General features: G+C 44.7%; 1 protein-coding gene across 1 annotated transcript in view; it reads right to left on the bottom strand.

The window, feature by feature from the left end:
- PDE9A (phosphodiesterase 9A) overlaps positions 1–12523 on the bottom strand; it is a gene marked incomplete at both ends in the record, with an annotated part of 35829 nt that overhangs the window by 377 nt on the left and 22929 nt on the right. Inside the window, 7 exons of the mRNA XM_010138416.1 lie at positions 279–407; positions 1839–1943; positions 2612–2725; positions 3898–4054; positions 4886–4968; positions 6129–6233; positions 9407–9493. Coding sequence (XP_010136718.1) covers positions 279–407; positions 1839–1943; positions 2612–2725; positions 3898–4054; positions 4886–4968; positions 6129–6233; positions 9407–9493 — 780 coding nt within the window. The remainder of the gene's footprint in view (positions 1–278; positions 408–1838; positions 1944–2611; positions 2726–3897; positions 4055–4885; positions 4969–6128; positions 6234–9406; positions 9494–12523) is intronic.

Genomic DNA, 12523 nt, shown 5'->3' with positions numbered 1-12523 from the left:
TACCACCCAAGGAGACCTTCCGCTGTGCTCTTTGCAACCGGTCTTGCCTATCCCGCATTGGCCTTTTCAGCCACCAGCACGCTTGCAGGAAGCGTGGGGAAAGCCCTTCCCAAGTCTTCGTCCACGAAGCCAAGCTGTGATGATGACATGCTAGACGTCGGATGGAAGGCAGGGTATGGCCTGTATATCCCCATTTCCCTGACTAAATAAACATCTGTTTGAGCAAAACACGTCGTTCTGCAAGCCTTCTCTTCTGCTCCTGGCCTTTGGTGTCTTACCTTTGTGACTGTTTCGAACATGGGGATGAGAACAAACTTCAGGAAGCCGATCTGCGCTGTTGGCTTGGTTACTTTATCGCGGTCCATGAACGGTGCCACTGGAAGACCCTCGGATTTTTCTCGGTCGCTCTGGAACATATCCAGAGTTAACAAATATTAATCTTGGCTAGAAGCCTGTGGGGATAGTGATGTACCAAGCTAGCCAAGGAGTAGTAGCCTCCAGATACAGATCTCAGTAGCACAGATAGCACAGAAGAGCAAAATGCTTCCCTTGGGCCAGCGTAACCCGCTTTGTTAAGAGCAAACAGCGCTCTGTTCAGAGCCATCTGCTCAGTACCGGCACGAAAAGCATTCACCTCCAGGCTCGCAGGACAACGAGGCCACCTGGTTCCCTTTACAAATCCATGGGGCTTGTGAGGTAAAACATCTCTGAGCATTCGGAAAGGCGGTAATGGCTTTTGCCATTCTGGAGAGAAGGAATAGGTCTTTGATTTCCTCACCACTCGTTATTATTTTCAGATATTCAATCAGAAATTACATATCCTTTTCCACTAAAGATTAAAACTAGTTCTGGCTAGCGGGATCAATGGAGAACAGTTCCGCTGGCTGCAATGAGTTTACCAAGCCACCTGCTTGACCACATAACTCACTGTTCCTGTGTGGGTTCATGTGCAAGGAGGTCACAGAGTGTGCACGCAAAACCAGATGTCCCGTAGCAGACTTTATCTCTCAGTTTCTGGGTTTTTTGGTGCACAGTGGGTTTGCTGGGTGGCCAAAACAGAAAGGCACATGGATACTGGAACTTTGAGTAAAAAGCTGCAGATGCAGTGAGCGCGGAGCATTTCTGACACATTGCCCCAGGTCTCTGTCTCTCGTGAGGAGTCCTCCTCAGCATTCACCCTATCAAGGCATAGACAAAACATGCAAGAGCGCTCTGGCATCTCTTCTCAGAGCCCTGCAGCTGTGTGTCTGCCGCCACCCCACTGCCTCAGCACACGCAGGCTGCTCAGGAGCCAGTGTGCTGGAGGCAGCCAGGGCTGCTCTTCCAGGGATCCTTTGCTAAGCAATCAGAAGCTGTCCAGCTGGGAATGCAGTGAGGAGCAATGGTCTGGGGAGCTAAAAGTCTGACTTTGTACACCTCAACAAGTCGTTTTTTCCCTTCAGGCAGTTGTTCACATACAGTAAAAATTACCTAAACTACTTCCTGTGTGGTATTTTATACCATTCACTTGACAACTTTCTCTTACTACTGCTCATGCCCTTTTGGCTCTAGGATCGTTTATACGTTAAACAATCTTGCAGGGCAGCCACTTTACAGAGAACAAGCTTCCGTCTGCTAGCATTAGGATTTCTAGGTTGCTGTTGTCTCTCATCCGCAAATTACAGTCACTTGCTTCCTGAACAGCTTTTCTTGCTGACATCCTTCTCACACTTTTTCTGTGAAAGAAGCCCTTCCATCCCAAAGCTAGGCTGAGCTGCCAGACAGCAGAGCACCTGTAGCTGAGGTGGGATTCAGGAAGAGCAACAACTTGTGCAATTGCAGCTCTCCCTCATACTTACCTGCATAAAATATTCCTCTAGTAAGCAATCAACCCAGGGCTCTGCTACTTCCATCGGGCGGACTTCGTTGGAGATATCACAGCATTTTATCAGTACCATCTTCAGCTGAAAGAGGATAACACTTCAGTACTGCAGTCTTATTGCCAGCCCTTTCCCCCCATCCAGACCCTCTGTCTTTGCAATTCAGCGGGAGGCAACCTTTTTGAACAGAAAGGGAAGGTTTAGGATTAAATCAGAGGTCTTAAATGACCTGGATTGTTTTCCACTCTCGGCTACCCTGTGTAAATAAACGATCCGCTCTTTGCCTCAGTTTCCCCATCTGCGACACTGGGATGTGTCACGGTGGGGCGTGTGCGTAACTGCTGGGTGAAGAGGTTCAGCCACAAATGACCGTGAAGTTGATTGTGGAGCACTCAGAGGCAATGGGGAGAGACTTCCCTGAATGTCAGAGGTGACTGGATTAGGAAGTAGAGCAGATTGGAGTTTGTACGCTTGTGGATACTTTTTGCCCTACAGTACTGCATAATAAAAGTAAATATGACAGAGTAAATATGTTTGGGTTTTTTTCTTGGACTCCAGGATTTCTGAAGCTGGAATAATCTATTTTACAAAAAGCATTTCCACATTTTAATTATTTTTTTAGTGGGGTAGAGGATGTAGGAAGAATTAGTTTTTGATAATGTATGTTGAGTCTTGGTTTTTAAACAAACATATTAATCTACAAGCTTTCGCACCATGCACAGAAAAAAAAATAATCGACAAAACCTCCTTACACAGGTCATGTGTTCTTCATTTGAGTAATCAAAATTTTCCATTTTTTCCTTGAAAGCATCCAGTATTTCCGCATGTCTTGCCATGTCTGTAGCCAGGATTAACGTAATTATCCCCTAGCAAAGACAACGTGTTCGCATGTTAACTTGATATTATTTACAAAGTCTACTATTCAAGAGTGAAGTAGGGTCTTTTTCACACACAAAAAGCCTTACAAAAATGCATTACATTGTTAACGCCGGAAGGAGAAGTTTCTGACTTGAAACTGCCAAGCAAACTGGAAGAGGGTTATAAAAAGTTCGTGGTATATGAAGGTCATGGTTGGATTGATCTATGATATTCCAAAAGCATTGAGAGTTTTCCTTCCTGATTGACTAACTGCGGTCAAACAAACTGTCTGACAGGGTGTTAAAAGCCAGGCTCTGTTTGCCAAGATCCACTTTTGGTTCCTTGGGAAGCACTGTAGATTTTGCTGCTGACGCTTAGTGGCCCTAGGAAGAGATAAGGAGATGTGGAGGTTCTCTGTGCTCATCTGCCATGGATTGAGGGCTTTGAAACACCCAGATGCAGCCAATGCGTTAAGAGCTCTGCATCCTTCTGCCAAGCAGAGTTTATGATGGGAAAACACGGGGTTAATTTGAAGTTGTAGATTTTCATACAGATCTATCCATCCCGGGCCCAAGCCTGCTTCCCATTCACTGGCAGAATCAGTGGCTCCAACCAGACCGGTATGTAAACCCTTACATTGGTGTGCTTTTTCATTCGGTGTGTGAAGAAGGTGTAGTGTGGAAACTAGGACCGAGTATTGGCTCTTAGTGCTCTAATGGGGACGGTAGCATTGCTCACTGCCTCAGAGGCAGCTGTACTCCAGTCCACCAGAGCCTCTTCCAACAAGTACAAGTGCTCTGCTGTTGTACATCTTTTCCCATCTTTGAAGTCCCCCTTAAAATCCATACAATGTTCTCTTAAAGCACCATCTTCTGCCATGAGAGCTTAATGCATTCCCAGTCATAACCGATTGGCTCCTTCCATGATACAAACATCTACCCCTAAAATGTCATAGGCTCTAGTAGTCAGGATGTACTCATTATTTCTCAGCAAGACACTCCAGGGAGTGCTGCTGCGGCAGTCTTCCAAGAATCCCTCTTGGATCCTTCCAGTGTGAGGGGATTTTTCAGTCCTACCCTCTAAGGAGAATGAATCACTCGCAGTGTAGAGCAAGGAAGCCTGCGAGTGCTTGCATCCTCAGGAACGGTTTGTACGACACAGACGGGAACGGCATTCATACCTGTCTTATCTGTTTGAATTGGTCCTGGTCGACGTTGGAAAAAATGTTGTATTCTGGCTGGGAAATGATCTGGAAAGCCACAGCACAGTGGTGGTTCTCCAGGGGGGAGATGTCATTGTAGCGTACCGCAAGCTCCGTTCGTGCGTTTATCTGATAGCTGATGTGAACAAAACCAGTGAGAACTCCTGCAGACACACACCAGCTGCTCTAAACCATGCTGCTTGCTTTTATTTACATTTCCCCAATACTTATTCAATTAGCTGCATTTTGGTTTTTGCTTGTTAATACTAAATCAGATTTTTAGAGAAGATGGATATTACTTCACTGTCATCTCAGACACTATTCCCCTGCAGGTTGTTTTTTTAAATTTTACCAAGTCTCTGTAGCTTCAAATGGCATAGAACAAACACAGAAGGAACTGTCTGGACTTCATTCAACCCCATCTAACGTTAACGGAGAGATTCTTACTGATCCTACCGATCAGAATTGTGTTCTGCCCTTATTTAATGAATGGGTATATGAGAGTGTCTCTCTCTTTTTCGCACACACATACATGCACACAGAAGTCTCCATGGGTCCACAATTCTAATTTCTTCATATGATAATTAGCATAATAATTATGATTTATCATGATTTATAATTATGAAGTAACGTGTAAGTTAAAGCACTCTTTGTATTTTAGTGTAGTTGCCTCTTTTCAGTCAATGGGCCCTTCACTCTCTCAGCTGTAAAACATTCTACCCTGTTTTCTCAGGAGAGGTGCAAAGTGCTGGAACAGAAATCTGAACAAGTATTTTCCTTACAGACACAAGGACAGCTGGCAACCCCAACGCAGTCCTGAGTTTTCTGCATGAAACTCTGCCGTGGCCTTCGGAAAAGTCGTGGCTAGCTCAGTCGGTGAGGAGGAAAACCTGGTCTCCCAATAGTGCCAGCTGGTATTGCCTTAACAACACATTTTAGGGGAAGAGAGAGCAAGAGACAGACTTACGTGTTGTTATAGCCCGGGTGGTCCAAGTCATGGCATACTGCTGCAGTCATGAGAATCAAGATGTCGATTTGGGAAAATTTATCCTGTAAAATACAAAACATTAATGGACTATTACGATTTCTGCTTCCCCTATCCCCATAAATGAAAAGAAGTTAAAACCACCCGCGTTTACTTTTTGTGCAAATGTGAACAAAATGAAGTATTTTTCCATAGATCAATTTTCTTTGGTCAAGAAAGAGAATTCTGCCTTCCCTTCCAGTAAAAATGACTCAGAGTTGCCTTTGTCGCATTATATAACAGCAGCTCAGAGGAGGCAATTTGCTTGAAACTTGCTATTACTGCAGAGATCGTATAAAAGCACTGAGATATTAGTACAGTCCCGTACAAGTCATTTGAGCATTCTGGTTAGTTAAGGGAGGGGTGGAAGACAGCTTCGTTGCCATTGCATTCTGCATTATCAAAGTTACGAAAAGAATGAGAAAAATCAGGTGTTGTGTTCCCACAGCTTCTGAATAGGATGAACTTCCATTAAAGCAAGATTTTCTTCATACTCTTATTGGCAAGAAAATAGATTTAGGCTGGTAGATGGGATATTTAACTATGGAGAAGAAAGGGGTTTTTTAAACTGAATACAATTGACTTGTACAACAACTAAACGAGTGTATAAGCACAGCTTATCCAGTCAGTGAAAATAAATGATGCCTATGGTTTCAGACAAAACACGGGTCGGATGTGAATCTCGTGTACAGTAAATGAAAGGCATTGTTTGCAGCGGAACACCTGGCTGGAAACACGTATTTGCAGAAAACCTCCTGCGGGAACGTTTTGTGTCAGAGATGCAGACCATATCCACAGCCCGCAATTCAGTAGGCTTTTGGGTCTGATTCATAGATGTTTCCTGCCAGCAGAGTGCCAAAAGAGATTCGGCGTGCAAACTGGGGATACCCAGGAGGTGAAGAGAGCTTCCCCAGCAGTCTCAGAAAGCCGTGTAGGTGCTTGGGGTCTGGGAATGGAAGGCTGAGCATCCTGCAGGCTGCCAGGGCAGGCTGGCAGAGATGGAAATGCAGCACCTCTCCTCCTCTCCCCAGGGACTGCACAAGGGCAGCTACCGCAAAGCTCATCACTTGCTAGCAAACTGGTGGCCTGTTTTCCAAGAAAAGCGGCACAGGAGTCGTGGTGCTCAGTGGATGAGCAAGTGCCCCGTGATGGGAATGGGGTGATGCTATTGAGGCTGGGGCCGTACCTGGAGGCTGCAGAGCGAGATCATGCTGTACATCATCTGGGTCACACAGAAGCAGTGCCGGAAATTATGAAAGGGGTTGTTCCTGTAATTGTCATGAATACACAGCTGCAGAGAGAGGGGGTGAAGCAGTCAGACACAGGAGAGCTCTTTCTTTACCAACACATGATTACACATGCTTCCCAACCACCCTGGAGGCACTGTGTATCTCTACAGGAGCCCTATGGAGCCCAGTATTATTTTTTGCCAGGACAGAGTGACAGCATAAGGCACTCTGACACTCTCTGCCTTCCTGGGGGAGGGTGAGAGATTAATGCCTCCAAGAATCTGTCAGCAGGTAAAGCTCATAGCACTTCTCTTTCACACCAGCTAACGCAGCTGGTGTGCAGACACATCCCAGCACAGCTGCAAGTGCATCTCAGTCTGGAGACGGGAATCTCAAGGGTGCTCTCACCCTGAATTTGTATTTGAATTTGTACTTCAAATCATCCGGTGTTTAAACAGGGAGTTTGGGGTGTGTAAAGAACTTAAAACACATCCCCATCCCCTCTCTAGCTGAAAGCAAACAGCAGCTTTGAAGTTGTCAAGGCTGAAATGTAGCTATTCTTTCATTTGCAAATGCTTAGAGGTGGCGCTTTGGAATGTGTTCCTTGGCAAAGTGAAGATGTGAATGCACATGCACTAGCACACCTCTGTGGATTTCCTACACGAGGCAGCATGGGAGACATTTAGCCCTGTATGCACATAGGGGTGATATTTGTGTGTTTTAACTTTCTACGGATCCTGGCTATGTGGCCTCATTACAAACGTAAGCTAAAGGGGGTCTTTCCACGCATCCTCACTGCTGTCAGCCAGGCTAGCTGAGAGAAACTGGCACAGCTGCCTTCACACACGGCATAGCCGTTGTTCCAATGCACTGAACAGCTTTTGGTGTCCTGTTCTGCACAAAACAACCAAGCATCAGCAGCACTGCCTGACCCCTTCTGCTGAATCCTCTGTAGCCTGGACCCCAGGGAGCCCTTATGCTTCAGTTACTGAGTTCTGAATTAAAGATATGGATGGAATTCATGTCCCTTTCTTCAGCTAAATAGTGAATTTGCTTCAAGAGTCCTCAAGCCCCATCGGGATAAAACACTTCAGCCTGGAACCTGTCTTCCAGGAAGCCTCAAAGCTCTGGATGAAGCCCAGAGAACTCTGCGTTTTCAATGCTGATTCAACATCTGGCGTCTTCATTGCAAAAGCTATCCAGATTACTGCGTATTACCTGCAGCAAGGATGTTAGAAACACCTTACATTATTTAAAAATTAATAACTAATGGCACGATATGATTGCCAGCCTGGATCACAGGTGGTGGGCAGTATCTCACAGCCTCCACGTGGTCACCATGGTCGTGCCAAGGCACCGTACAACACTGCACAGATGTCCTCCAGCAGTGGAGTGGTGGAGTCCAGAGCATCCCAAGGAACTCCTGACTCAGAGCACTGAAGGGCTGGAGTGACTGGGTTGTATTAGTCACCCTTTCCTCCCCTTTCTGGAACATTTCTGTTGCCAGTGGATGTGGGAGAAAGCAAGCAAGCATATGCATGAGGTGTCTTTTTCTCACCAACTTAAATTCAAACTGATGCCCATACCATGCCTGGGGAAGCATCATGGTTTGGAACAGTCCTTGGGGCTTTTAAAAATCATCTTTCTTTCAGTGAAGCTAGTGTTTAAGAAAGGAAATCCCACCCTGTCTTACCTTTGTAGAAAATACGTGACAAACTCCCCTTGTTGTTCAGAGCAAGGCCGTATTAAATGCTAGCGGTAACAAATTACTTGGAGATAAAAGTTAACAGGAGGCTGCCTGCAGTAATGCGTGTGGGTGGCATGTTGATGTGTGTTGACATATCACCTTGTTTCCCCTGTTTTCAGGCTGTGAGACAGGAGGAGGAAATTTTCTGTTTCATCTACTCTGTGCTAGCCTTGATTGTATTGGGTTTCAGCCCACCTCTTCTGTTCAGCTGCTTTCTAAGGTCAACAATACCAAGCTTTTCATCTGCCTCCTTTGGGAAGAGATTTCCTGGGTCTCAGTCATTTTTTATACCTCCTTTGAGGTAGTCATACCATTTTTCTAAGAAGGCTTAACCAGCCCTAGGTATAAATTCCAGGTAACCTTTATGCTTTCTGTGGAGACATTTTAGCATCCGTCCGTTTTATCCCTCATTCCAGTCTCTGATCAGCTTAGTGCCTTGTTAGCTTTGGCCAGCAGCAGCACAATAAGCTGTCACGGCCTCTGTCCTCTGTACGCTGGTGCCCAGGACCAGCTCTTGGTACTTTTTGCTCTTGCTGTACTTCATGATAGGATGAACCTAATGTTTTCTTTTGTATTTTCTAGCCACCTTCTGAATTTGTGGCATTTGCTCAGGACTTTCTGGGAGTCTATATCAGTCAGGTACAACAGTTCCTTCTATTCTGGCCATACTACGCAGGTAATTAGAAGAGATTAGTGAGATGTAATTCTTCACTACAGGCATCATTTGAAACATCTGTATAATGAACTTCACATCATGATGTTTTTAATTACTTTTTCAATCAATTAGTAGGTAGAGATTACTAACCATAATTCGTCAGAGTATCCCTAGAGGCTTTTAAAACAATGGGTAAAATATTTACTGTTCTTTAGTCCTCTAGGAACACGATGGATTTTTCTGAGAAAGCAAATATATTTTTCAGTTTTGAGGCAAATTCATTCTTATGTACTTCCTTAGACCTGTTATCTTACTGATTTTTAAATACTCCAGTGTTTCTTCTTTAGACATCTTAGTTTTGGCATGATCTCATCTTTATCACGACTTGCATCTCCGCAACATCCTCACTATGTATGACCAAGGTAAAGAATGTTATTTAACTTCTCAACAATTCCTTCTCCTTCCTGCCTTGCGTTTTTACTCCTAAGTCTTTACTGATTTAGGACATCTAATGATTATTGCACATACTGGCTTGTTTTGGACATATCTGAAGACACTCGTCTCCATTTAGAGCACATTAATGAGAAACAAACTTCTTTCAGTAATAGAAAGTAAAAAGCTTAAGAAACAAGTGTAAACCAGTTAAAATAGTGTCATCTGTTACCTCAAGAATTCAAACATTTGCTGGAGTACTTGAATTTTAGGAACTTGTGTGTATTGGCTGCTTTCAGCGGGATGACTCAACTAAGTCAAGTTAATTCCATGACTAAATGTTGTGTTTATTGATTTTTGAATTTGAAGAACTGCAAATACCAGGGACTTGAAATACTTACCAACCACCTCTTTAACGTGATAGGATTGATGTTGAAGTCTTTTACCAACCCAAGATCATGGTACATGTGTTCCAAACAACTCAGCATCTGCAGCCAGGAACAGACAGGTTATTGGCTTGGTAAATACCACTTCACTTTGCGACACATTGCGAAGTGAATTTCCTTCTTTGCAAGCATCAAAGAATTGCAGAGCCCTCTTGTTAAGATGAAGGAAAGATCTTCAAAGATTGTGTTATTAAAGACAGTGCAAGTGGGGAGACGGAGAGGTTCTGAGAGCCTTTGGAAGTAGACATATTGCCGTTGGCTTTGTAGGTTTTGTGCAGGGCTTTGAATCACACCAACTGTCTCCAGTAGCTGTGATTCATGTGTATCATAGCAAATCCTTTTCGCAAAAAATTGTTGCAATTTTTCTAATTCAGGTGGAATATTCAACCCGGTGAAATCTGTGGGAGTTTTTCAACCGACTCAAGAGGCCCTAGCAGTACAGAAGTGGATCAGGCTCTAGCTGTATAGAAAAACACAACAGGAACTGGGAGATCCTTAAAGAAACATGTATTCTAGATGTGTCAATACCTTCTTTCTTTATGACTACGTGAGTTCCTAAATCCACTATCTCAACTTGGATTTCTTGTTTAATGAAAGATCTCCCGTTATAACACTACAAAATTGCAGCATGTTTGTGACCATCCACTCCTGCAACCTGTAACTATGAGTCCCAATAGCTGAAATGCAAAGGCAAGCTCCTGTTTGGAGACAACATCTGATCTGTGCTCGGAAGGGGGATGCAGGTAGTTTAGATTAACTTCCAGTTAATCCTCTGGGTTTGAAAATATTGCAAAAGAAAGGTACAGGTAGTCTGATGTGGCTGGGCACAACAGCTGCCATCAGTCAGAAATGAACAGGCTTCCAGGAGTTCAGGATTTTATGTATCTGTATTCCCATTTCCGAAGACAAAATCTGCAGGGGATGAAATGTAGCCATTACGTTAGCAGATACAGTCCTTAGATTAAACTGATTCAGGAGATTTTAACGTGATGAGTGTAACATCACAAATATGGCCTGGGAGACATTTTTAGTTAGGTTTCTGTTATTTGGCTCTTTAAAAAACTCTCCAGAAAAATTAGTTCATCTAATGAAACTTTGTATTTGTCCAGGGAATATGCATAGGTAATGCAATAACAAGAGGGCGGGGTTTGAGTCATCTGAAGATGACTCAAAGAAGAAAGAAAGATGCTTCCCTGCAAGACTTGAGGGATAATGTCATAAGCTGAACTGTGGTCAGATCACATGGCCAGCATTTTGTTGTAGATCACCTTGCTTCTTCCTAGTCCCTGAGATAGAATATATGTTTTGCAATAGTTTTAGAAAATACTTTCTGAGACAATAAACTTGGTCTAGAAGGGTTGAATTGCCCTCAGAAGTGCCTGTCTCCCTCCAGATGTGGCCAGGAGAGCCGTGGGTGAGCGGCGGGGTGACTGATTCCCAAAGGCCCTGCCCCCGAACACTCAGAAGTGCCTGTCTCCCTCCAGATGTGGCCAGGAGAGCCGTGGGTGAGCGGCGGGGTGACTGATTCCCAAAGCCCCTGCTCCCGAACACATGAGAATCTCAGTTTTCATTTCTAGCTTTCTCGGTCAACAGCAAAAACCTGAATATTGGACTCTTCAACAGCTTGAAAGTGAGTGGGCATTTGAGAAAGAGAAGACAAGCTTGCTGCGTAGCTCTGCTTACTGAGAAGCTGCAGAGCATGACATTTTTAATTTGCTTGCAGAAGACTACGGTTTATAACTTGCCTGCACCTCCCTGAGCACGTGGGCAAATGCTCGTTCCTAAACAAGCACTGACAGAATTGACGTATTCTCTGTAAGCATAAAGCAGAGCTAAAAAGGTGAGACAAACCCTTAGGGTGCTCTGCTCAGCAGAGTTTGCGCGGTATTTTATTTCTCAGCAGCACTCCTTCTTGCAGGGCATGCCTGATCTCCGCACCCTCCAGTAGCCTCGTCCTTGCCACCATGTCGTGTGTTCTAGTGATCTGAAAGAGCTGCTGCGCTAGAATACTGTGCCTCAGCACACAGGAATCCACAGAGAATGGGGTTTGTCCCTCCCTATTCTTCCTTACCAGTCAGAACCACAATGAGCCAGCAGTGCTCTGGTCCCCTGGCAGGTCAGAATTCTCTCCTGCTGCGAAGACCCGACAGGCATTCCAAACCAGGGGGTGAGCCGTTTTGCCCGAGCAGCCGTATGGCTGTGGTGCAGCGAAAAGGGGCTGGGAAGGGAGCAATGACTGCTCAGCACCAGCCTCAGCTCGGCACGGACCACACCGGGGGAGCTCTGCCAGCCTGCGTGAGTGCGAGATGGACCTCAAGTCACGGGAGAGTCATTCTGTCGTTCTACCGGCCAGATGAAATGTTCTGAAGGGAATACGCTGTTCCTGTGGGTGCGGTGCGGGGTTTTTTTCCTTGTCACATTGATCCACAGGTGCTGAGCCAGAATGACTCTTGTGTGCACAACATCTGATTGAGAAGGTAATTAAGGTGATTGCTGCTGAGTGTGCTGCACAATCCTTCCCTTGGGAAACACCCAACACTAAACCCCTAGTTCAGTCCTGCCCTCCCTGACGTATTTCCTAAGTGAGACTTGCTCTTATTTGCTGAATTTATTTTTACGTTATATTGTAAGCTGGCCATTACAAAAACATCCCTCTCCTTCATGCTTCTGAAGAGGTTTACACATGGGCTTTCCAGAACCTCCTTGAAACAACACAAGTGAAGAACAACGAATAATAATATTAGCAATAAGAAAAATAAGAAAATAAAGCAATTAACAGGCTGTGTATGCAGTTCTGCAACCTCTTCAGAAAGCATTACAGAAAATCCCGTGCCTAAAAGGCTATGAATCAGTGCATGCACCTCTGCCTGGCTTCACACAGCAGCACGCAGCTTCATTGATTTGAACGGAGTTATTGATGATGTGCTTAAGCATGGCCAGGAATCGATTTGTTAAAATAAAACGGCCACTCGTGTGGCAGTCGTGAAAGTTCACTTGTTGTTGTAGGACGAGATTAAAGAAAAAACAGAGGGATCAGGTTATGATAATCAGCATAAGCTATACGGCATCTGT

Source organism: Buceros rhinoceros, unplaced genomic scaffold (assembly GCF_000710305.1).
Source record: "Buceros rhinoceros silvestris isolate BGI_N320 unplaced genomic scaffold, ASM71030v1 scaffold11726, whole genome shotgun sequence".
NCBI lineage: Eukaryota > Metazoa > Chordata > Aves > Bucerotiformes > Bucerotidae > Buceros > Buceros rhinoceros.
This window is presented reverse-complemented; position numbering and strand designations above follow the sequence as displayed.